Below are 23,842 nucleotides of genomic sequence, written 5' to 3' on the forward strand. Positions count from 1 at the left end.
GGGACGGGTCTGGGGTTCCTTCCAGCCCGGCCCTGGCGCCACTCACTTGAGGAGCTCCAGTGTGATGGTCCCGCGGGGCTCGGCCTCCACGCTCTTGCCCCAGAACCGCAGCTTCGGGTAGATGGAGCCGTGGAACACGAAGTCCTCACTGAGACCTTCCGAGTAGAACGCGCTGATGGGCGGGTGGTGACTGACCTGCTCGGATATGAACCTGAACCCCAGGTCCTCCCTAGGTCCAAAAACAAGATGGGGTACGGATAAGAGGACGAGGGAGAACAGGCAGCCACCTTGGGTTCAGAGCAGGCCAGCACGCCCGCCGGTCACACGAGCTCACTGTCCGGCACCCGGCACCTGGCAGGCACGCCAGCACACCCGCCAGTCACACGAGCCCGCGGTCCGGCACCCAGCACCCCTGGCACACCAGCACGCCCGCCGGTCACACGAGCCCGCGGTCCGGCACCCGGCAGGCTCATCAAGGACTGACGGGTACCGGACTGCACGACAGACACGTCTAGCTCCAGCCTCTGCCGTCACCAGCACACACCCCTGGCCACCGCAGGAGCACAGCTGCCCGCTCACCTCCCCGGGGCCACCCAGGCCACACGGGGCCGGGCCAGAGGGGTGCGTGGACGTGAGCCCCTCCACACGGAGCTCCCTCAGGCCCCTCGGGAGGCTCTCAGACTCCCACGAAGCAGCTGTCCTACACCCGGGCCAGGAAACAGCAACTTCACACAGTCTCGTTCAATAAGAGCGTCCGCTTTTAATTGTTCCGGAACTGAATACACCTACAGCTGCAGTCACCAGCAATCGTAAAAGCCAAACCACACGATTACTAACTTAACTGGAACAGAACTTCCAATCATTACAGGGAAGCAAAGTTGAGAAATTAGACTTAAAGGCTGCCTCCAAGGTCCGTGACGCACAAAGGAACGCGGTCTCAGACAGGGAAGGTATTTTTAGCTCTCCCAGAGCAGTCTGCAGGGATCAGACGCCGGGAAGCGACCTGGTCCTGGACGTGGCTCCTAAGCCACAGGACGCACCACGCACAGCCGACACCGACATCCGGGCCTGGGCCACGTGACACAGGGCCTCGATTTTGTCAACCCTGAATTCAGTGCCCGGGGCAGGTTAAGAACCGGGCCGACCCGTCTCAGCTGGCGTCTGGGGCTGTTCCTATCTCTTAATCTGGGTGCCTCTTTTCCTTAAACAGCGGTCGACACCTGACCCCACCGGAGCATCTGGGTTCACATCCCACCACTGCGTGGGCCTGCGCTCACCTTGTGGGCAGCGGCAGGTGGTTCACGTAGCTGGGTCCCTGCACCCTCAAGGGACCTGACCGAGCTCTGGGCCCTGGCTTCAGCCTGGCCCAGCCCCAGCTTCTGAGACCCTCTGGGGGGCGTACCCACAGGTGGGAGCTCTCTGTCTGTCCCTGTCTCTTTCTTCCAAATAAATAAAAATAAAACATAGAACTCTTTTTGTTCTGGTCTGTTCTTCAAGATATTTTAATATTTCTCTTTTGAAAGAACCTTATTAATTTATTTGAAAGGCAGAGTGACAGAGAGGGAGGAGACAGAAACCTCGCGTCCTCACTCCCCACACGGCTACAACACCCAGGGCCGGGCCGGGCCGAGTCCAGGGGCCAGGCGTTCTCTCCAGGTCACCCTGGGACCCCTGCTGCCCCCGTGGAAGACCTGGACGGAGTTCCGGGAGCACGGCTTCAGCCTGCCCAGTAACAGCAGTTGTGGCCATGCGGGAACGAACCACCAGATACAAAGATCTTCCTGTCTCTCCTTTCTCTCTTAACTTTCAAATAAATAACTTTTTTAAAATTTTTTTAAATTTTATTTTTTTGACAGGCAGAGTGGACAGTGAGAGAGAGAGAGAGAGACAGAGAGAAAGGTCCTCCTTTGCCGTTGGTTCACCCTCCAAAGGCCGCCGCGGCCGGCGCAAGGCGCTGATCCGATGGCAGGAGCCAGGTGCTTCTCCTGGTCTCCCATGGGGTGCAGGGCCCAAGCACTTGGGCTATCCTCCACTGCACTCCCGGGCCACAGCAGAGAGCTGGCCTGGAAGAGGAGCAACCGGGACAGAATCTGGCGCCCCCACCGGGACTAGAACCCGGTGTGCTGGTGCTGCAAGGCGGAGGATTAGCCTAGTGAGCCACGGAGCCAGCCTCAAATAAATAACTCTTAAAAAAAAAAAAAAAAAGAGCAGGACTGGGCCACCCAGTTCCCCAGAGCTGCCAAATCAAACCAAGACCTCCAGACATCCCCAGCCCCACCAAGCCGAGGTGAGAGGGGCCAGCAGCAGAGCCCTGAGAATCAGAGACCCTGGCCCCAGCGCCTGCGCACAGGAGGCCCGCATCACCGTGGTAACACCCCTTCCCCATGGGCAGAAAACCAGCACCAGCAACGCGTGGGCTGAACCCCGGGCGGAGGCCTCCAGGCCCAGGCAGCCCCGGCACGCACTCACCACCGGGGGGCTCCCGGTCACCAACTGTGCAACAAAGGCCCCACGACAGTGCCCTGTGATTCCAAAGCATCTGTGCTTCTCTGAGTTTAACGAAAAAATGCCGCAGATTAAACCGTGCCATGCAGGAGCTGGCGTGTGGCACCGGGGGTAGAGCCACCGTCCAGACGCCAGCGTTCCACAGGGCGGCAGCAGGAGACCCGGCGCCCTGCTCGTGCACTTGGGAAGCAGCAGAGGGTGGCCCAGTGCACGGCAGGCCAGAGGCTCCGGGCCGCAGTCACCGCGGCCACCGGGCGTGAGGCAGCAGATGGAGGTAGCTCTCTCTAACTCGACCTTTCAGACAGATACATACATTAAAACACACACACACGTTACAGAAACGCTACACTGTGAAACGTGTCTTACCACCAAGGAGACACTGAGTAGACAACCTCAGCACCCCGGAGTGACCCGGTGAGCCCAGCACACCGGTGAATGCCCCACATCGCACAAACGCGCACACAGACAGGTCCACTGAAACGTCGACAGTGACCGGCTTTCGGGCGTCACGTCTGATTTGTCTTTTCTACTTCTGTCGACATTGTACTTTTTTTTTTTTTGACAGGCAGAGTGGACAGTGAGAGGGACAGAGAGAAAGGTCTTCCTTTGCCGTTGGTTCACCCTCCAATGGCCGCTGCGGCCGGCGCACCACACTGATCTGCAGCCAGGAGCCAGGTGCTTCCCCTGGTCTCCCATGCCAGTGCAGGGCCCAAGCACCTGGGCCATCCTCCACTGCACTCCCTGGCCACAGCAGAGAGCTGGACTGGAAGAGGGGCAACCGGGACAGAATCCGGCGCCCCGACCGGGACTAGAACCCGGTGTGCCGGCACTACAGGTGGAGGATTAGCCTAGTGAGCTGCGGCGCCGGCCGATATTGTACATTTTCTATAAAGATCATATTCTTGTAATTAAAAGCAGACTTGACTTAAATAAAATACTCCAGGGAAAAACCAATTAACTAGAATTCAGTCAGAGGCGGCATTTTGGCAGGACTTCCCTTTCCACAGAAAACAAGATGACGGGGCCAGCGCTGCAGCGCAGCAGGTAAAGCCACAGCCCACAGTGCTGCCATCCCATGTGGGCGCCAGTTCGAGTCCCAGCTGCTCCACTTCCAACCCAGCTCCCGGCTGATGGCCTGGGAAAGTAGCAGAGGGTGGCCCAAGTACTTGGGTCCCTGCACCTGCGTGGGAGACCTGGAGGAAGCTCCTGGCTCCTGGCTTTGGCCTGGCCCAGCCCTGGCTGTTGAAGTCATCTGGGGAGTGACCCAGCAGAAGGAAGACCTCTCTGTCTCTCCCTCTCTCCGTGTAACTCAAATAAATAAATAAGTGTTTAATTAAAAAAAGCCAAGATGATGAGGGAGCCCTCCCTCCACCCGCCTGCTGGCTCCTGTGCTGTCGTCCGTCCAAACCTCCATCCCTGTGGCAGAGCGGGCTGCAGGTGCTGGGCTCCACCCCTCTGGGAGGGGCCCAGGACACAGCAGACCCTGCTCTCCGAGCCCCGCTCGCTCCTCACCACCTTCCTGGGCCCATAAACCTCCCCAGCAGCCTGGGGACCAGGAGAGGGCAGGACCGAGAGTCCCAGATGCCAGCCCTCCGTCCCGCGCCTCGGCCACGCCGCGCTGCCCTCTGCTTGTGACACTGTGGGGGCGGGGGGAGGTTCCCTCCAGGCTCCAGGCCAGTCCTGAGCAGTGCTGCCCACTGCATGTCCTGAGCCAGTCTTTTTAAAGATTTATGTATTTATTTGCAAGTCAGAGTTACAGAGAGGAGAGGCAGAGAGAGAGAGAGAGAGAGGGGTCTTCTATCCGCTGGTTCACTCCCCAATTGGCTGCAACAGCTGGAGCTGGGCCGATCTGAAGCCAGGAGCCAGGAGCTTCCTCCAGGCGGGTGCAGGGCCCCAGGACTTGGGCATCCTCCACTGCTTCCCCAGGCCACAGCAGAGAGACAGATTGGAAGAAGAGCAGCCAGGTCTCGAACCGGCGCCCATATGGGATGCCGGCACTGCAGGTGAGGGCATTAACCGGCTGCGCCACAGCGCCGGCCCCGAGCCAGTCTGTGGACGTCCGCATGGTGACCACAAGGATGAGGCTGGAAGGTGGGGGAGGAGGTGCAGCCTGAAGGACTCTGGCGGGGGGGGGGGGCACAGCTCAGGAGAATCTCGCGGGGGCGCCGTGCTCTGGGGGCCGCTCGTCCGCCCCGCCCGAGCCCCACAGCTCCCGCGGTGCCCTTGTCCCCCCCCCCGACACCTGCCCTTCCAGCACCCACACCGAGATGCCTGGGGAAACGGCCTAGTGTCACTGCTTACTGTCTACTTCCACTTTAGTTCACTGCTTGACCCATGTCACACGTGCCCGCGTCCGTGGACGTCACAGCCACTCCTGACTCCGAGGCATCGGAGGCGCCACTTCCAGCTCTGCTGCCGTCACGAGGGGTTGGCGGCACCATCAGCACCACGCTCCACGTACGTGCCACGTCTCCTCCCTGGCCACAGCATTCCAGAGCCGGCAGGGGGACGCGCCCCAGCCCGACCCTCCCAGGCCCGGGGGCTCCCCGACGGCCGGCACCTGCCACTGACAAGCGCTCGCGGCGGCCTCTTCCTTACCTGACGAGTTCGTATGTCTCTCCCAAGAGCGGGTTGAAGGGTTTGCCTGTCCTCTCCCACTGGGAAGCCACAGCCGACACCGCAAACGCAGCCACGGACTGCAAACGAGGCACAGGACCGGGAGGAGCGACTCAGCGCGGAGCGCCCGCGGCACTCGGCGTCTGTCACCCCCTCTGCGACGTGTCAGCTCCCCACCGGCCCCACGCTCTGTGCCACGGGACGTCCGGGGATGCTGCCCCTCCCCCAGCTCCTCAAAGCCCCCGGAAGAACCACACTCGCTTCTCTCGTCAGGCTCGGCTCTGCCTGGCACGCGCTGCGGCACGCTGTCTGCCTGCCTCACACACACACCCCCCGAGGACACAGCTGCACATACATGTGCCCACGGACTCAAACACATGTACATGTGTGCATACACACACGTGCACCTGCACACAACACAGTGCACCCACACACAAGTGTGCAACACACGTGTAGCCATGCATGCATTCACACACGCATCCACACACATACATACATGCAGCCGCACACACAAATGTGTGCACATGCATACACACCCTGCATACACATGAATTCACACATTTCAGTACACACTTGCACGTGTGCCCACATACACAAACGTGCACACACACACACACACTCATGCAAGCAGAAATGCACATGCTACTGTGGCCACAGTCACACGTCCAAGGACACACACGTGCACACACACCCCTGCACACGCCACACACGCACACAGCCTAGGAAGCCAGCACCAGGCTGCGCAGACACGCGCCGCCGGCCCCGACCGCCACGCACACACCTGCATCCTGTCCAGGGCCTGGGGCTGCCGGGAGGCCTGGTGCACGAGGTACACGTGCTCCATGTACTCTGTGATCCGCTGCAGGAAGCTCAAGGGCTCGTTGAAGGCGATGGGCATCGTGATCTTCGACAGCTCCTGGGGAGGCCTGCTCTTACCTCCCGGGCTCCTGGGAGGCCTGCTCTCACCTCCCGGGCTCCTGGGAGGCCTGCTCTCACCTCCCAGGCTCCTGGGAGGCCTGCTCTCACCTCCCCAGCCCCGGGCCTCACACGGCCCCACGCGCACAGTCACTGCACGGAGCTGCAGAATCCGGCCCTGGGCGGGATCGAGATGGCGCAGACCCTCTGGGGTTGCCAGCTGCCCTTGGCACTCCTGCCCCAGGGGCCTCGCTCAGCAGCTTCCGTCCGACCCCATGTGGAGCCACTGCCCAGCCCAGAGAGGCCTCCCCCGCGTCCTCGCCACGCCCCCAGGCCACTACCCCAAACCCAACCCGCGGTGCGCAGGCAGCCTGGGCAGGAGCCACCGCCGGCCACCTGCAGCTGTCCCTCCCCACTCCATTTCCACATCGGGCACCAAACGCGAGCTTCCCTCACATCAACAAAGACGGCCAAGATGCTCACAGCCCGCGTCCCACACGGCAGTGCCTGGCTTAATCCCCGGCTCTGGGAGGCAGTGGTGATGGTTTAAGTAGTTGGGTTCCTGCCACCCCTGAGAGAGAGCTGGCCCGGGCTCCCGGCTCCTGGCCCAGCCTGGCTGTTGTGGGCGTCAGAGGAACTGACTTCAGATGGGAGCTCTCGCCGTCTCGCCTTCTGTCTCTGCCTCTCAAACACATTCTTCAGACTGTTTTAAAGGGGCCGGTGCCATGGCCCAGCAGCTTCCCTGCGCCCCAGGCTCAGCACCGTACCCGAGTGGCTGCTCTGACCCAGCCCGCCTCCCCCCTGCACCTGGGAAGGCAGCGGAGGTGGCCCACGTACTCGAGCCCCTGCCGCCCACATGGGAGAGCCCGAGGGACTACTGACTCCTGGCTTTAGCAGGGCCCAGACCTGGCCACTGTGGCCATTCGGGGAATAAACCAGCAGACGGAAGACTCTCTCTCCTTTCTCTGCTGCTCCGCATTTCAAGTAAATAAACCTTTAAAAACACGATCGTAAGTCACCTGGTTTCCACTGCCCCCAGAGTGACACTGCAGTGCCCTGGGCGGCAGGCAACGGCTCAAGTGACGGTCCCGGCCACCCCCACGTCCCCAGATCCAGCTCTGGCCTGGCCTGGCCGTCACCACAGGGCCCGGGCAGTGAACCAGTGGCTGCGGGCTCTGCCTGTGAATGTCTCTCTCTCCTCCTCCCTGTGTCTCAAATTAATCAATCAATTAATTAAAATTAAACTTTAAAAAGCAGAGCCCAGGCCCAGCAGTAACACTTCCAGAGCCCGCGGGCATCTGCTCCAAACCTGCAGGCACAAGGTGGGCTGTGGCTCCCGCTCCCTGAGCCCCCAGCCCAGGGGAGGGGTCACGTGCGGCCTGCCTCTGACTGTTTCTAGGGAGGATGGACTTTGACAGAGAAGGCAGGAGGGCGGCCAGGAAGAGGCACAGCTGCTGTCGGCAGGACAGGTCCTTCAGAGAGGCCAGGGCCGGTGCGGCTGAAGCAAAGGTGGGGAGGCGGAGTGAGAGGCGGGGGCAGGAGGGGCCCAGGTGAGAGCTGTCGCGGCCGCTGGGACCAGAACAGGCTGTGGCGCCCGTGCTGAGGGCCCTGCGCCCCTGCCCGCAGCATGGGGGCAAAGTGACCCTCTGAGTGCTGTGGCGGCACTCCGGGAGGCCCTGGGCCCTGCTCACACACTGCCACCCACAGACCACCCCTGAGGCCGGGGCAGGGGCAGGGGCAGGGGCAGGAGCAGTGAGGCTGCCTCTGCAGAGCAGGGCGGGACGAGAGCCCGGGACCCCAGCTGCCTCGCGAGGAGGGGGCGGGAGACGTGGGTGCTGAGGAGACTCAGAAGAGCGGAGAGAAGCAGACATAACCTGCGGTTTTTACCCCAGACGAGAGCTAACTTCCCTTCCACGAGCTGACGACGCCACAGCTGGCGGCAGCTGGGGCCAGAGAAGCCGGCGCTGGGCAGGGAAGAAGCAGCGCCAAGCGCAGGAGACGCTGGCCTGCTCAGCTGGGGAGACCAGCGCTCCCCACGCCGCGGGCAAGGCTCGGAGCCCAGGCCCCACCCCTGCTGCTGGCCGGACACCACGCGCAGCCTGCGGGTCCCGCCGTGGGCAGCAAAGCTCCACACCCGATGACCTCTGGGCGGCCTGGGCGGACATCATGCAGGGCTGGCTCCCACAGCACCGCAAAACTCAGCCACGACCAGAAGTGACCCAAATTTCCAGCAACAGGACACCGGTCCAGAAAACCGCAGGGCGGCCGTGTGAGGGCGGAACAGCTTCACAGAGAGACCCACACAGAAGCCTCTCCCCGCCCCACCCCACATGTGTTTCGCTCTGCCTTTCAAGCAGATAAAAACAAAAATAAGCATTTAGAAATGGGGCCAGCACTGTAGTGCAGCAGGCTAAGCCTCTGCCTGAGGCAAGAGCAGCCCACACGGGCGCCAGTTCCTGTCCCGGCTGCTCCACTTCTGATTCAGCTCCCTGCTGTGGCCTGGGAAAGCACTGGAAGATGCCCAAGTCCTTGGGCCCTGCACCCACATGGGAGACCCGGAAGAAGCTCTGCCCGTGGCGGTCAACTGGGGAGTGAACCAGAGGATGGAAGACCTTTCTCTCCATCTCTCCCTCTCAAATAAATACATAAAATCTGAGAGGAACGAAGGAATGAAAAAGGAAGAGAAAAGAAAAAAAAAAAAGAAGAGAGAGAGAGAGAAAGAACAAATGAGCTATCTAACATCAAAAATTAAATGAACATGCCTACCTGGTTCCCTCTCTGGCATAATCACCCAGAGAAGAATGACCCCGGCTGGTTTTATTTTTTAAACATTTACTTGTTTAAAGGCAGAGTGACAGAAACAGAAGAAGAGACAGACACAGAGCATTTTCTGTGTGCTGCTTCATTCCCCAAACGGCCACAACAGCCAGGGCTGAGCCAGGCGCTCCACCTGAGTCTCCCAGGCCCATCGCAGGAAGCTGAACCGGAAGTGTGGAGTAACCGGGACTCGGACCAGGCACTCCAATTTGGGATGCCAGCGGCTTACCCCACTGTGCCACAGCACCCACTGTGCCACAGCACCGGCCCCCAGACGACTTCACAGCTCAGTAATCTGAGATGTTCCCTAAGGACACAAAGAACCACAGAAGCCAACAGACACGCGTGGTCCCAGGGCTGTCAGCACACGCGTGGGACAAGGTAAACGTGTCACATCTGGGTGCAGCACCCTGGCAACCGGCCAGTGAGGAGGGAGAGACACTGCCAGGACACGCCTGCCTTCACGAATCTGAAGCAAAGTTGAAACGAACAAAAACAAGGTTCCCAGCTCGACGCCTGAAGAGACCCAGAAACAGGACCCACGGCCCCCAGCTGCAGCCCGGCCGTGGCCCTGACAGCGGCCGATTCCGGAACCGGGACAGGAAATGTGCGGGGTGAGCCTGGGCGTCTTCTCAAGGATCAGAACTGCCTGGCAGAGGCCTCCAATGACCAAAGACGGGGCAACTGGACTGGCAGATGCCTGACAGGGTTCATCTCCGGGCCAGCCAGACAGACAGAGGTGCCTGTCGGTCCGAAACAGTCTACATCTCAGCAAAAACCGCTGGTAGAAGAGCGAACTCCACACGCGTGGTTTTAGACGCCAGCACACGGGTCCATGTGCACACGGCACAGCACACACTCGTCCAGCTCGAGAGCCGACGGGGTGGGGGACACAGCCGGCCGGGGTCCTGCCTCCTGAGCCTCAGAAGGCTCCTTGGGCGGAGGCAAGGAGAACGCGGGGGGACCCAGGGGTCCCCAGGAGCCTGAAAGCTGGGGTTCACGGCAGGCGGGGCTCCCCCGCAGGGGCTCCCGAAGCCAACAGCCCAGCAACCTGAACGAGGCACCGAGGACCACGCTGACTGCACCCGGGAACACAGGTGAACGGGGGGAGGGACGCCACCCTGCTGGCAGGGGCACGCGTGCCCGGCCCTGGGGAAGCACGCGTGCCCGGCCCTGGGGAAGCACGCGTGCCCGGCCCTGGGGAAGCACGCGTGCCCGGCCCTGGGGAAGCACGCGTGCTCGGCCCTGGGGAAGCACGCGTGCCCGGCCCTGGGAGCGCCTGCCGCACAAGCCCACTTGCACGCTTGTTTTCCTGCTCTATTTGTTCCCTTCCTGTTAGACACATTTAAGTGTTCTTTTTTTTTTTTTTTTTTTTAATTTGAGAAGCAGAGAGATCCCAACCGCTGGTCCACTCTCAACGGCTGGGGCGGGGCCGGCCGGAGGGAGGAGCTGGGAGCTCAGCCGGGGTCTCCCCGAGCATCAGCAGGAAGCTGGAGTCGGGGCTGGGACCACGGCTCACACCTGGCACTCCGATGTGGGATGCGTGCGCGGGGCGAACACCTGCCCTGGTCATCACCGCGACGTCACGCTCCACACACACACAGCGCATTCTCCTACGCAAGCACAGTGCCCGCACGGAGGACACGCAGGGGTGCGCTCCAGGCTCGGGGACGGGCGCCAGTGCCCGCACGGAGGACACGCAGGGGTGCGCTCCAGGCTCGGGGACGGGCGCCAGTGCCCGCACGGAGGACGTGCATGGGTGCGCTCTGGGCTCGGGGACGAGCGCCAGTGCCCGCACGGAGGACGCGCAGGGGTGCGCTCCGGGCTCGGGGACGAGCGCCAGTGCCCGCACGGAGGACGCGCAGGGGTGCACTCTGGGCTCAGGGACGAGCGCCAGTGCCCGCACGGAGGACGCGCAGGGGTGCACTCTGGGCTCGGGGACGAGCGCCAGTGCCCGCACGGAGGACGCACAGGGGTGCACTCCGGGCTCGGGGACGAGCGCCAGTGCCCGCACGGAGGACGCGCAGGGGTGCACTCCGGGCTCGGGGACGAGCGCCAGTGCCCGCACGGAGGACGCGCAGGGATGCGCTCCGGGCTCGGGGACCGGCGCCAGTGCCTGCACGGAGGACGCGCAGGGGTGCGCTCCGGGCTCGGGGACGGGCGCCAGTGCCCGCACGGAGGACGCGCAGGGGTGCGCTCTGGGCTCGGGGACGAGCGCCAGTGCCCGCACGGAGGACGCGCAGGGGTGCACCCTGGGCTCGGGGACGAGCGCCAGTGCCCGCAAGGAGGACGCGCAGGGGTGCACCCTGGGCTCGGGGACGAGCCCTCCGCTCACCAGGCCGATGCACTTCTTCAGGATGCTCCAGACGCTGAAGTCGCTCCGGGTGAACATCGGGGCGGGCAGGCAGGTCCTGTGAGGGCGGCAAGGCCACACGCATGTCACCGCACCGCACACAGACGGCCCGCCCCAGTGTGTCACAGCTGAACACTGGCGCCTCTACTCGGAGCCGGGCCTCTGGGATGGCTGTGACGGCTGGGAGTCCTGGACCCCTGCAGCCACACCGTGTGTCCTCCTCCAAAGTGGGGGAGGAGGACACACCTGCTGCCCCCCTCGGGGCCTCCTGCCTGCCCCAGAGGCAGCCGCCTGGGGCAGGACAAGGACAGAGGCCAGGCCGAGGGGTTGCTAAGAACCTGTTCCTAAGGCGCAACCCCTCAGGCCACCTCCACCAGTGACGGGGCCCAGCAGTCACCTCCACACGAGACCTGCACCCCCAACCCGCTCCCAGCTGACTGGGCGGGAGGGCCTGGGCTCCCTCCTGGGAACGGGGGCAGAAGAGGCCCTGTCTCCCGCTGGGAGGCGGGCGTCTGGGTGCAGATGTAAGGATTGCGGGGAGGTGTACACTCACAGACGCTGCGCACTCACAGCCGGGGGACCTGGACCGACCCTCCGACCACGGAGAGCACGGGCCCTCGCCCACGCCAGGTCCCACGCGGTCCACCAGGGCACGCGCTTACTTCAGAAGCGAGCGGGAGCTCGGCGGGCATTCGGCTGCCGGAAGGAACGCTTGGCGCCTCTGTGCCGTCTTCCAGACTCTGCTGGAACACTCTGGCTGCCGCACGTGGCAAATTGCAAGGGGCCCCACCAGGAGGGGCACAAGGCTCTTCCGAGGGTCGGGAAGTTGGGGGAGGGGCTGAGGACCTTTGGGCGAAAAACAGGAGCAGGAACAAGAGCCGAGACAGGAGGGGGAGTGGGTCCAGGCCAGGGGACAGCGTGGACAGGAAGGGGGAGTGGCCCAGGCCAGGGGGCAGCGTGGACAGGAGGGGGGAGTGGCCCAGGCCAGGGGGCAGCGTGGACAGGAGGGGGGAGTGGCCCAGGCCAGGGGGCAGCGTGGACAGGAGTGGGGAGTGGCCCAGGCCAGGGGGCAGCGTGGACAGGAGGGGGGAGTGGGCCCAGGCCAGGGGGCAGCGTGGACAGGAGGGGGGAGTGGCCCAGGCCAGGGGGCAGCGTGGACAGGAGGGGGGAGTGGCCCAGGCCAGGGGGCAGCGTGGACAGGAGGGGGGAGTGGCCCAGGCCATGGGGCAGCGTGGACAGGAGGGGGGAGTGGCCCAGGCCATGGGGCAGCGTGGACAGGAGGGGGGAGTAGCCCAGGCCAGGGGGCAGCGTGGACAGGAGGGGGAGTGGGCCCAGGCCAGGGGGCAGCGTGGACAGGAGGGGGGAGTGGGCCCAGGCCAGGGGGCAGCGTGGACAGGAGGGGGGAGTGGCCCAGGCCAGGGGGCAGCATGGACAGGAGGGGGAGTGGGCCCAGGCCAGGGGGCAGCGTGGACAGGAGGGGGGAGTGGCCCAGGCCAGGGGGCAGCGTGGACAGGAGGGGGGAGTGGGCCCAGGCCAGGGGGCAGCGTGGACAGGAGGGGGGAGTGGGCCCAGGCCAGGGGGCAGCGTGGACAGGAGCACACGGCACAGCAGAGAGCACAGGGCAAGAGGACGGGAGGCTGCTGGCCTCGTCCTGTGAGCACGGCGAGCCCACTGCCCACTGCCCAGCCCGGACGCCTCTGTGAGGGCAGGAGGCCGCTTGGCGCCACGCGGCTCCAGGAGTGCAAGGCCAGTGGCGAGTTTCCGGCAGAGCGTGGAGGCGGTGCCATCAGATGTGGTTTTGGAAAATGCCCCTGCACACAGCCGGAGCAGAAAGGGAGAGGGAAGAACAGGGGCGGCCACGCGGGGTGGGGGCAGTGGGCTGGCACGTGGCGGGCAGGCAGAGAACCAAGCACCCAGACGCACGGAGGCCGGCCAGAGCGGCAGAGGCACCGGGTGAGACCGGGGTGTCCCTGGCTCGCTGCAGGCGTCCAGGTACCAGGGCTGTGCACTGGGGAGGGGCGGCAGTGGAGGCCGAGGCCAGGGAGAGGCCCGGGGCTCTGGACAGGCCCTGGGCGCAGGAGGCCAAGGGCGTGAATGGGGCAACGTAGGGTAAGGGAGGTGTCCGAGTGGGCCAATCCCACACACGCTGAAGGGGCTCCCTGCGGCCAGAGCCCCACCCTCTCCCCACCCGTGCCCGTCCTGCTTCTGTTTCCGAGACTGACGGCAGCTCGTGGGCCACTGTCGGCACAGGGAAATGAACAGGCGGGGGGAAACGCACGTCCTCTGTGAGCGCTCAACCAGCCCCGTGCCTCAGGGTCAGGGGACCACGCACGGAGGAAGGCAGAGGGGCAGCGTGGAGGACGGGCGGACGCGCACACCACCAGCCAGGCCTGCTGTCGGCGCCCTCGGCAGAACCTGCACTGCCCCTCCACACCTGCGAGTGCCCACGGCCACCTCCCTCGAGTGCCGAAGACAGGGAGGGGAGCGACCCCATCGCCGCACGGGAGTCGCGGGCGCACAGCATCATGCATGCAGAGGGGCGTGGAGTCGGCACCCTGCGGGGCAGACGCTGCGCGTGCCTGGAGGAGCCGGCCAGGACCCCAGCGAGGTTGGCGGGGCCCTCGCTCCAGGCTCGTGGGAGCCGAGGGCGCGGTGCACCGCGGGAAGCTGAACACGTGCAGCGCATACCTGTGTTTCTGAATTCCGTTCTCTTGAGGGGGCCTCTCCCCAGCCTTCCCAGTCCTCCCGCTTCTGCTCGTGTCCAGGTCAACCATCCCGGTGACTTTCTGATTTGCCTCGGAAAATTCCCCGGAGGAGTTGTCAGAATCAAAGCCTGTGCGAGACAAGACAGCAGTCATGGCCGCGGGGCTGGAGGAGTGCGGAGTCGTGAGAGCCCCGCAGGCCACGAGGGCACCGCAGGCCACGAGGGCACCACAGGCCACCGAGGGCACCACAGACCACCGAGGGCACCACAGGCCACCGAGGGCACGACAGGTGACCAAGGGTACCACAGGCCACGAGGGCACCACAGGCCACGAGGGTACCACAGGCCATGAGGGCACCACAGGTGACCAAGGGCACCGCAGGCCACGAGCACACCACAGGCCATGAGGGCACCATAGGCCATGAGCACACCGTAGGCCACGAGGGCACCACAGGCCACGAGGGCACCATAGGCCATGAGCACACCAGAGGCCACGAGGGCACCACAGGCCACGAGGGCACCGCAGGCCACGAGGGCACCGCAGGCCACGAGGGCACCACAGGCCACCGAGGGCACCACAGACCACCGAGGGCACGACAGGTGACCAAGGGTACCACAGGCCATGAGCGCACCACAGGCCATGAGCGCACCACAGGCCACGAGGGCACCACAGGCCACGAGGGTACCACAGGCCACGAGGGTACCACAGGCCATGAGGGCACCATAGGCCATGAGCACACCAGAGGCCACGAGGGCACCGCAGGCCACCAAGGGCACCACAGACCACCGAGGGCACCAGAGACCACCAAGGGCACTGCACTGCACCATCACACTCCACACCCCAGGAAGGGAGGCCAGGCAGAGGGGCCGCACTGTGGAGCACAAGACTGAGCCACTGCTCCTGCCACCACAGCCCACGTCACAGCGCTGGTTCAAGTCCCGGCTGCTCTGTTTCCGGTATGGCTCCCGTACATGCACCAGGAAGGCAGTGGACACTGGCCCGCGTACCTGGTGCAGCACGAGGTCTGGACGGAGTTCCCAGGCCCTGGGGAGTGACCCTGGGACTGCAGACCCTCCCTCTCTCTGTCACTCTTTCACATCAGCCTAAAAGGAGCGGCCGGCGAGAGCTTCAGCAGCTCCCGCTCGTTCCAGCAGGGCTCCACCTGCCGTCACGTGGGCAGGGACTCACACCCTGCTGGGTGGGTCACCTCCTCAGGTGCAGTGTGCTGTGTGCAAGCTCGAACCACGGCTCCAGGGCAGGAGACCCCCGCAGGGCACGACCACTGCAACACAGTACATGTGAGCACCCCACGTGCATGACCACATGTGGCCATGTGACTACCACAGTACACACATGACCACACTCACAACCACAGCACTCGTGACCATCACAGCACACGTGACCATCACAGCACACACATGACCACCACAGTACACACGACCATTGCAGCACACACATGACCACCACAGTACACACGACCATTGCAGCACACACATGACCATCGCAGCACACACATGACCATTGCAGCACACACATGACCATCGCAGCACACACGACCATCGCAGCACACACATGACCACCACAGTACACACAACCACCACAGTACACACACGTCCATCACAGTACACACATGGTCACCACAGCACACGCATGACCACCACATCACACACATGGCTGTCACGGTACACATATGACCATCACAGTACATGCACAACCATACTCATAATCACAGTACTTGCATACCACCACAGCACATGTGGCTGTCACAGCACACACATGGCCATCACAGTGTACATGTGACCACCACAGCACACGTGACCACAGCAGTGTGTGCGTGACCGTGGCACACTCACGAGCACCACAGGATGTGTGACCACTGCAGCACACACACGTGCCTGGCTACGGAAGGAATGAGGAGTGAGCGTGGAGGGTGATCCGTGGAACTCGGGTGTCCACACGTGCACAGCCACACGGCACCCCCGCACCACGAGCCCAGGGTGCTAGGCGGCGCTCCACCGCGAACAAGCCGCCGTGAGAGCGCCATGCTCAGCTCCGGGGGCTGCTCTGGGGCTGGTTCAGCAGGCGACGTGCTGGACCACGAACCTGACACTGCAGAGGTCGAGGGACCCACAGAGGACGGCAGGCTGGGGGGCAGGCGGGCAGCGGCGGTCAGACCTGCAGCCGAGCCCAGGGAGTAGGAAAGCACCCGACTGCCACCCCCCACGCCTGCAGGGCTCAAAGACACGGCATCGAGAGATGCCTCAGACGGGGAGCACGTGGCACACAGACGGGGGAACACGTGTCACACGCAGACGGGGGACACGTGTCACATGCAGACTGGGGGACACGTGTCACATGCAGACTGGGGGACATGTGTCACACACAGACTGGGGGACACGTGACACACAGACTGGGGGACATGTGTCACACACAGACTAGGGGACACGTGACACACAGACTGGGGGACATGTGTCACACACAGACTAGGGGACACGTGACACACAGACTGGGGGACGTGTCACACACAGACTGGGGGACACGTGACACACAGACTGGGGGACGTGTGACACACAGACTGGGGGACATGTGACACGCAGACTGGGGAACACGTGTCACATGCAGACTGGGGGACACGTGTCACACGGGAACACGTGTCACACGCAGACTGGGGGAGCACGTGTCACACAGACTGGGGGAACACGTGTCACACGCAGACTGGGGGAGCACGTGTCACACGCAGACTGGGGGACACGTGACACACAGACTGGGGAACATGTGTCATATGCAGACTGGGGGACATGTGTCACACGCAGACTGGGGAACGTGTCACACGCAGACAGGGAACATGTGTCACATGCAGACTGGGGGACACGGGACACACAGACTGGGGAACGTGTCACACGCAGACTGGGGAAAACGTGACACGCACACTGGGGGAACACGTGTCACGTGCAGACTGGGGAACATGTGTCACGCGCAGACTGGGGAACACGTGTCACGTGTGAACTGGACAGCCCGTGTCACACTGGACTTTGGAAGGATCCCACTGACACAGCTGTCACCTCTGATTCTGGCTTCGCTGTGCCCCGGGGGAAGCCACAGTGGAGACACCGGGGCTGCGGGAAGCTCTGTGCCTGCTGACGCCGTCACAGGACCTCGCAGGCCAGGTCCTGCCTCCAGATCAGCCGGGGCCCGAGCGCCGGCCACACGGCACCAGGCAAGCAGAGGAGGAACCGAGCGCACGCCGGGGGCCCTGGTCCCGCACACAGAGCGAGCAGTCCCCTGCGATGCGACGAGTTCGTTCAACAACCGCTTCCCCGAGAGGGGGCTCAGAGCTCCCGCCCTCGAGGCGCCCCCCCCCCCCCCCCCGCTCTGCTCCCGAGCCGAAGGGCGGAGGTGGGACGCGACTATTTCCTCGCACACAGCCGTCGCGGGAGAAGCACCGCGTGGCGGGGGGCGTCGCCATACCTGCCCTCGGCTGCCCCGGGACGGTGGCGCCCACCCAAACCCAGCCACCAAGAGCACGAGTCAGCTCCGGGGAGGCCGCAGGGGCTGACGCGGGAGGTTCTGGATTCGCACCCACAGCAGGGCAGGGGTCCGCGGGCAGAGCCGAGCAGGACCCGACTGAGGGTCCGGGGACAAAACTCCCAGCAGCACCCAGGAAGGCGCAGCGGCAGCGCGGCACGGCGGCTGGCACGTCCCGGAGCTGCCGGCCTACCTCCGCCCCGGAGAGGCCAAGGGGCGCCCTGGGGCCGCCGAGCTGCCTGGCCAGACAGCGGGCACTCCCGGGTGCGCCGCGGGCTGTGTGAGGTGACCGGGAGAGAGCCCCATGGGGCAGCAGCCGAGGGAGGAGCAGCCGGAGGCTCTGCCCACTGGGGGCTCCCGAGCGCCTGGTTCTGTCTCGAGCTGAGGCTGAGGAAGCAGCGTTGTCGCCAAGTCACGGACACCCGGAACGGCGGCGGCCCTGGGCTCTGAGGGACGGAGCTGCCCACAGCCCTAACGCCCGCGGTCCTCCAGCCTCTCAGTGCCGGGGCAGTCCTAGCATCATACATGCCGGTGCCCACACGGTCTGCAGCCCCCAGCGTCACACACGCATGTGCCCGCACGGTCTGCAGCCCCCACCGTCACACACGCATGTGCCCACACAGTCCTTACAGCCCCCAGCATCACACACGCATGTGCCTGCACGGTCCCTGCAGCCCCCAGCGTCACACACGCATGTGCCCACACGGTCCCTACAGCCCCCAGCGTCACACACGCATGTGCCCACACGGTCCCTACAGCCCCCAGTGTCACACACGCATGTGCCCGCATGGTCCCTACAGCCCCCAGTGTCACACACGCATGTGCCCGCACGGTCCCTGCAGCCCCCAGCGTCACACACGCAAGTGCCCACACAGTCCCTACAGCCCCCAGTATCACACACGCATGTGCCCACATGGTCTGCAGCCCCCAGTGTCACACACGCATGTGCCCACACAGTCCTTACAGCCCCCAGTGTTACACACGCATGTGCCCACACGGTCCCTGCAGCCCCCAGCGTCACACACGCATGTCCTGCACGGTCTCTGCAGCCCCCAGCGTCACACACACACGTGCCCGCACCATCTCTGCAGCCCCGTGTCACACACGCATGTGCCCACACGGTCTCTGCAGCCCCGCGTCACACACACGCATGTGCCTGCACGGTCTCTACTCAGCGTGGCCATGGAGGAACCAACTTGAGACGTGGCAGCCGTGGGGAAGCAAACACGTGCCCGGCAGGACTGCACGCCTCACACAGCCCGGACAAGACAGGAGCCCGGCGGTGCCGAAGAGTTGACCTCTCACCCCCGCTCTCCTCGTGAGGACGGGAACGCCTGCTCGTGCACACGCCCTCCACGTGCCCACGGCTGGGCCCACGGTCGCCGAGGGGGCCGTGTCACGGGGCCCCCGATTCCCACCCCGCGCTGCGGCCCCGGCTCACCTGTGACGGCGTCGAAGAACTCTTCCTCGCCGTTCATGCTGCAGGGTGGCCGCGGCTGCCCTGGCGGGCGGCCTCCTACTCGGTCATCGCAGCCAAGCTGCAGCGGCAGGGCGGCAGGGCTCGGCAGGGCTCAGCAGGGCTCGGCAGGGCTCGGCAGGGCTCAGCAGGGCTCAGCAGGGCGGCAGGGCTCAGCAGGGCGGCAGGGCTCAGCAGGGCTCGGCAGGGCTCAGCAGGGCAGCAGGGCTCAGCAGGGCTCGGCAGGGCGGCACGTCACGCCATGGACCTCTCCTCGGGAAGAAGCCGGCCGATCCTGCAGGTGTAAGGGGAAACACTTGACACACTCAGCTTCCAGAAGGGTCCCGGTTTACAAACGCTTTTTAAACACCCATACGCCACTCCTGAAATCAATCCCAACGACATCTAAGCAAAGAAATGAATGATCTCACGATGGACATGCGACTTCAAGGTCAATCAACGATTCAGGAGGTCATCACCACTTGGGGGCTGCACCCCAGAGCAACAGCTGGGAGGAGACGTTCATCTGGGAGCGGAGGGCAGGTGCAGGACGCAGCGCCCCCAACAGCCCCCGAGTCTCCCCAGAACCTCGGTCACTGCTCCACACCTGCCTCCAGCAGCTGCCACTCCCACGCGTACAGATCAGCTGCCGCAGCATAAACTGGGTACGCGTCGTTCTCCCGAAGTCCTCTTCAATGTGACTTCAGCACGTGGGCCCTACCGGGAAGGTGCGAGGGCCCGGACAGCCCCGGGGAGGACCCGGGGCCACAGAAGTGAAGACAAACGAGCACAGGACAACAGTGGACAGGCCAGCCGGCCCCTCCTCCCTCCCCACTTGCAGAGCCCAGAAAGGCAGCAGCTGCATCGGTCGCACCCCGCTTCTTCCCTGTCCCTCCTCCTCCCCTCCACATGCCCAAGGGGGGAGGAACAAGGGATTCTGGGAAGCCTGAGCCTCCCCCATAACAAGGGATTTAATTCCCAGCACCACCTTCTGTGTTGCCCCCACCATAAACTGTCATTAAGAAACAAACCAAATTTTTCCCATTTAAAAGGAAAAAAAGAAATCGGGCCCCTCACTAAGCGATGCCCTGCATTGCCTGGGCGCCGGAGGGGCCCAGCAAGAGACCCCCGCCCCAGGCAGGTCTCGGCCTTGCACCCCAGCCTCCAGCACTGTCAGAAACACATCTTCAACCAAGTAACAAAAAAGGCAGGGTGCAGCAGGTCAAACCACGGCCTGTGACACTGGACCCATCTGAGTACCAGTTTAAGCCTTGGCTGCTCCACTTCTGACCCAGCTCCCTGCTGTGGCCTTGGAAAGCAGGGGAGGACGGCCCGAGTGCTTGGGCCCCTGCACCCACGCAGGACACTCGGATGGAGTTCCAGGCTCCTGGCTTCAGGCTGGCCTAGCCCCGGCCACTGAGGTGTGAACCAATGGATAGAAGATTCTCGGGCTGGTGCTGTGGTGCAGCGGGTTAACACCCTGGCCTGCGGTGCTGGCATCCCATAATGGGCGCTGGTTCTAGTCCCGGCTGCTCCACTTCCCATCCAGCTCCCTGCTATGGCCTGGGAAAGCAGTGGAAGATGACCCAAGTGCTTGGGCCCCTGCACCCACGTGGGAGACCTGAAGGAAGTTCCTGGCTTCAGATCAGCTCAGCTCCAGCCATTGCAGCCAATTGGGGAGTGAACCAGTGGATGGAAGATCTCTCTCTCTCTCTAATTCTGACTTTCAAAGTAACAAAATAAAGCTTGAAATAAGAAAAGAAGGGAAGGAAGGAAGGAAGGAAGGAAGGAAGGAAGGAAGGAAGGAAGGAAGGAAGGAAGGAATTAACTGGTCACCTCCGGATGACGCCAGGAGACTCCTGGCCCCTGCCCTGCCTCCCGCACCATCTGTGCCCTGTGTCGCCAGGTGATGAGCAGATCTCACTTGACAGAAGGGCTCCCGCAGATCAGAGGAGGACCCAGAGTACGCCAGGCTCATCACTGCCCACACAGTGGATGTGTGTCCCAGGGAGGACCACGGCGCGACCCACACTGGCTTCACCCACGCACGTCAGGGTGCGGAACACAAGGCCACACCGAGCCCGTCTGGGACACGGGCGGCCACAGCCAGCCTTACAGCCCGCTCAGCAGTGAGCGGCGCAGGACAGCGACGGGCGCGGAGGCAGGACTCGCTCCCGGTGCAGGCTCTATAAAGGGCACAACCAGCAAGACCCAGACGGGACGCAGCCCTGCTTCAACAAACGAGCTGCAGAGAGACAGAGAGGTGGGATGGAGTGATGGTGTCACGGCTGTACGTGACCGTCAGGGCTGACCACACACTTTCAGTATGTGCAGTTCAGTGAATGTCAGCGACATTTCAGAAAGGACACACACAGGGGCCGGCACTGTGGCACAGCAGGTAAAGCCGCCACCTGCACTGCCGACATCCCACGTGGGCACCAGTTCAAGTCCCGGCTGCTCCACTTCCGATCCAGCTCTCTGTCATGGCCTGGGAAGGCAGTGGAGGATGGCCCAAGTGCACCCGCATGGGAGACCCAGAGGAAGCTCCTGGCTCCTGGCTTGGCATCAGCCCAGTTCCAGACATTACAGCCAACTGGGGAGTGAACCAGAGGATGGAAGACCTCTCTCTCTCTGCCCCTCCTTCTCTATCTGTGTAACTCTTTCAAATAAATAAACAACCCTTTTATTAAAAAAAAAAAAAAGACACATAAAGAAAGAAAATGAAGAAAAAACACACAGAGTGGTGCTGTGGTGCAGTGGGTCAGGCTGCCGCGTGCGACATGAGAGTCCCACACCAGAGCTCAGGGCCGAGCTCAGAGGCCCACTTCCCAGCCGGTTCCCCGCCGCAGCTCCACGGAGGCAGACGATGGCGCAAGCCCCTGGTTCCAGGCCCCACCCGGGAGACCTGATGGGATTCCTGGCATGAATTCTGGATTCAGCCTGGCCCCGCTCCATCTACTGTAGCCATTTAGGGAGAGAACCAGTGCACAGAAGATAGCTCTGGTCTCTTGCGCTCCGTGTCTGTCTCTGCCACTCTGCCTCTCAAAAAAATAAATTAATGAATCTTAAAAAGAAAAAATAGGGGGGCAGTGCTATGGCACAGCAAATTAAAGCCCTGGCCTGAAGCTCCAGCATCCCATGGGGGCGCCGGTTCGAGTCCTGGCTGCTCCTCTTCCGATCCAGCTCTCTGCTGTGGCCTGGGAAAGCAGTGGAAGATGGCCCAAGTCCTTGGGTCGCTGCACGCACATGGGAGACCCGGAAGAAGAAGCTCCTGGCTCCTGGCTTCAGAACAGCGCAGCTCCAGCCGTTGTGGCCATCAGGGGAGTGAACGCGCGGATGGAAGACCTCTCTCTCTCTCTCTCTCTCTGCCTCTCCTTCTCTCTGTGTAACTGTTTCAAATAAATAAATCAATCTAAAAAAAAAAAAAAAGGCTACTCTGTGGAACTCACGGAAAGCTCGGCCACAACTTGGGGAAAATCTCTGGGGTGGGGCAGAAGACACTGGCTCAGACACAAAGACGTGGCCCTGGTCAGGCAACTGGGACGCCTACAGTGCCTGCCTGCCCCGCTCCTGCCCCGCACACCGGGGATCCCACTCTGCAGGGCGGTGGAGGCCCACGGGCCCCGGGCGGGCAGTGCCTGGGCCTGGGAGGTCAGAGCCGCAGCGTGGCCACCCCGTGAGCGCCCTGCCTGCCGCCTTTCAGCCTTCCCAGGGTCATTTCGTGCGGGAAACCCACTTGGCCACCTGGCCACTGTGCCAGCAAAACAAAAGGGCACAGAGTCTCCGCTCCCAGCACTCAGGCGCCGTGGGAATCTCCGACCCGCCGGGGGCCGAGGCTGCCGCTGGCCACAGGTGCACTGTGGAGGTGCAAGGGGGCGGAGCCTCATGCCGCCTCCCTCAGCCAGGTGACGGGGAGTCCACTGCACAGCAAAGCCCGAGGCCGCGTGGGGCCGCGCGTCCCAGCCCCCAGGGGAGGGTGCCAGGCCTCTGGTGTCAGAGCCGGGCCCTTCCAGCTCATCTCACAGTGCAGGCAGGCTCCCGAAACCCGGCTCGGGGACAGAGGCCGGCAGGCCACGCCCATCCTTTATTCCCACCCAGCACCTCTGGGCCTCGGCTGCTGTCCTTCAGCCCCGTCCCTGCCGGAGTCCGGGGAGCTCTCACAGATTCTGCACACGCCCAGAGCCAAATCAACGCCCCGCGTCCCCGCACCAGAGCCCGCAGGGAGAGCGGCAAGTGTGGCGCGCGCCTGACACCCACTTGGCACCCCGGCAAGGACTCTGCGAAGAGACCGAAGAGACCGGGGTGGCCTTTCTGAACACCAGCTCCTGCTCGAGCGAGACACGACAGGTCCGAGTGTCCGCCAAGTCTCGGGGGCGCGCTTCTGAAACAAGCCTGCCTCGGCTGGGGCTACAAGCAGTCCCCACGTCAGCCACCTGACGCTGCACACGACCCCAAGCCACGTCAGCTGAGCCACAGGCTTCAGCCGGAGCGGCCGCCGCGTCCACACTGGCCGAGCGAGTTTAGCCGGCACCACGGAAGGACCTTCTGGATTCTGTTAGGGAGACACGCTCTGGACTGGAGAGGGCAAGCCCGCCCTCGGCCGCGTGGCCCGGGGGTGCGCTCGCCCGCCAGCAGGGGGCCTGTGAGCACAGCCCTGGAGCCCACACTACCCTGGCCGAGCCCACTGCCAAGACTGGCTCCCTCAAGTGGTTTTCTCGGCTCACCACTGCACAGTGAGTGCGAGAAACATCGCACACTTCAAGGAGCAATCGCACGTGCAGGAGCGGCGCCGTGTGCGCAGACACACACGGGAAGGCCGCAGTGTCTGCACCAAAACATTTGTTTTAATCAATCTCATCATTATGCAACACAGAACACGCTGTGCCAGTGCAGCCCGGGAGGAGGAGACCAAGTTCTGGGCAGGTGCTTCCCCCTAGGAGAGGCCGGGAG

The 23,842-nt window shown here is 63.5% G+C and overlaps 1 protein-coding gene across 3 annotated transcripts in view; it reads right to left on the reverse strand.

Moving 5' to 3' along the window:
* The window catches only part of OSBPL2 (oxysterol binding protein like 2), a 42,395-nt gene that overhangs the window by 11,770 nt on the left and 6,783 nt on the right, over positions 1 to 23,842 (reverse strand). Inside the window, exons 2-8 of one of the 3 annotated variants that reach the window (XM_070051636.1) lie at positions 19,087 to 19,187; positions 18,878 to 18,982; positions 13,895 to 14,039; positions 11,189 to 11,264; positions 5,903 to 6,037; positions 5,104 to 5,201; positions 47 to 229 (exon numbers count right to left, since the gene is read on the reverse strand). In XM_070051636.1, the coding sequence (XP_069907737.1) occupies positions 47 to 229; positions 5,104 to 5,201; positions 5,903 to 6,037; positions 11,189 to 11,264; positions 13,895 to 14,039; positions 18,878 to 18,914 (674 nt within the window). In that variant the 5' untranslated portion in view covers positions 18,915 to 18,982; positions 19,087 to 19,187. Of the gene's footprint in view, positions 1 to 46; positions 230 to 5,103; positions 5,202 to 5,902; positions 6,038 to 11,188; positions 11,265 to 13,894; positions 14,040 to 18,877; positions 18,983 to 19,018; positions 19,038 to 19,086; positions 19,188 to 23,842 lie in introns of those variants that run through there. The other 2 variants (XM_070051637.1, XM_051842436.2) reach the window with 2 other exon arrangements.

This window comes from Oryctolagus cuniculus, chromosome 11 (genome assembly GCF_964237555.1).
Source record: "Oryctolagus cuniculus chromosome 11, mOryCun1.1, whole genome shotgun sequence".
Classification (NCBI taxonomy): domain Eukaryota; kingdom Metazoa; phylum Chordata; class Mammalia; order Lagomorpha; family Leporidae; genus Oryctolagus; species Oryctolagus cuniculus.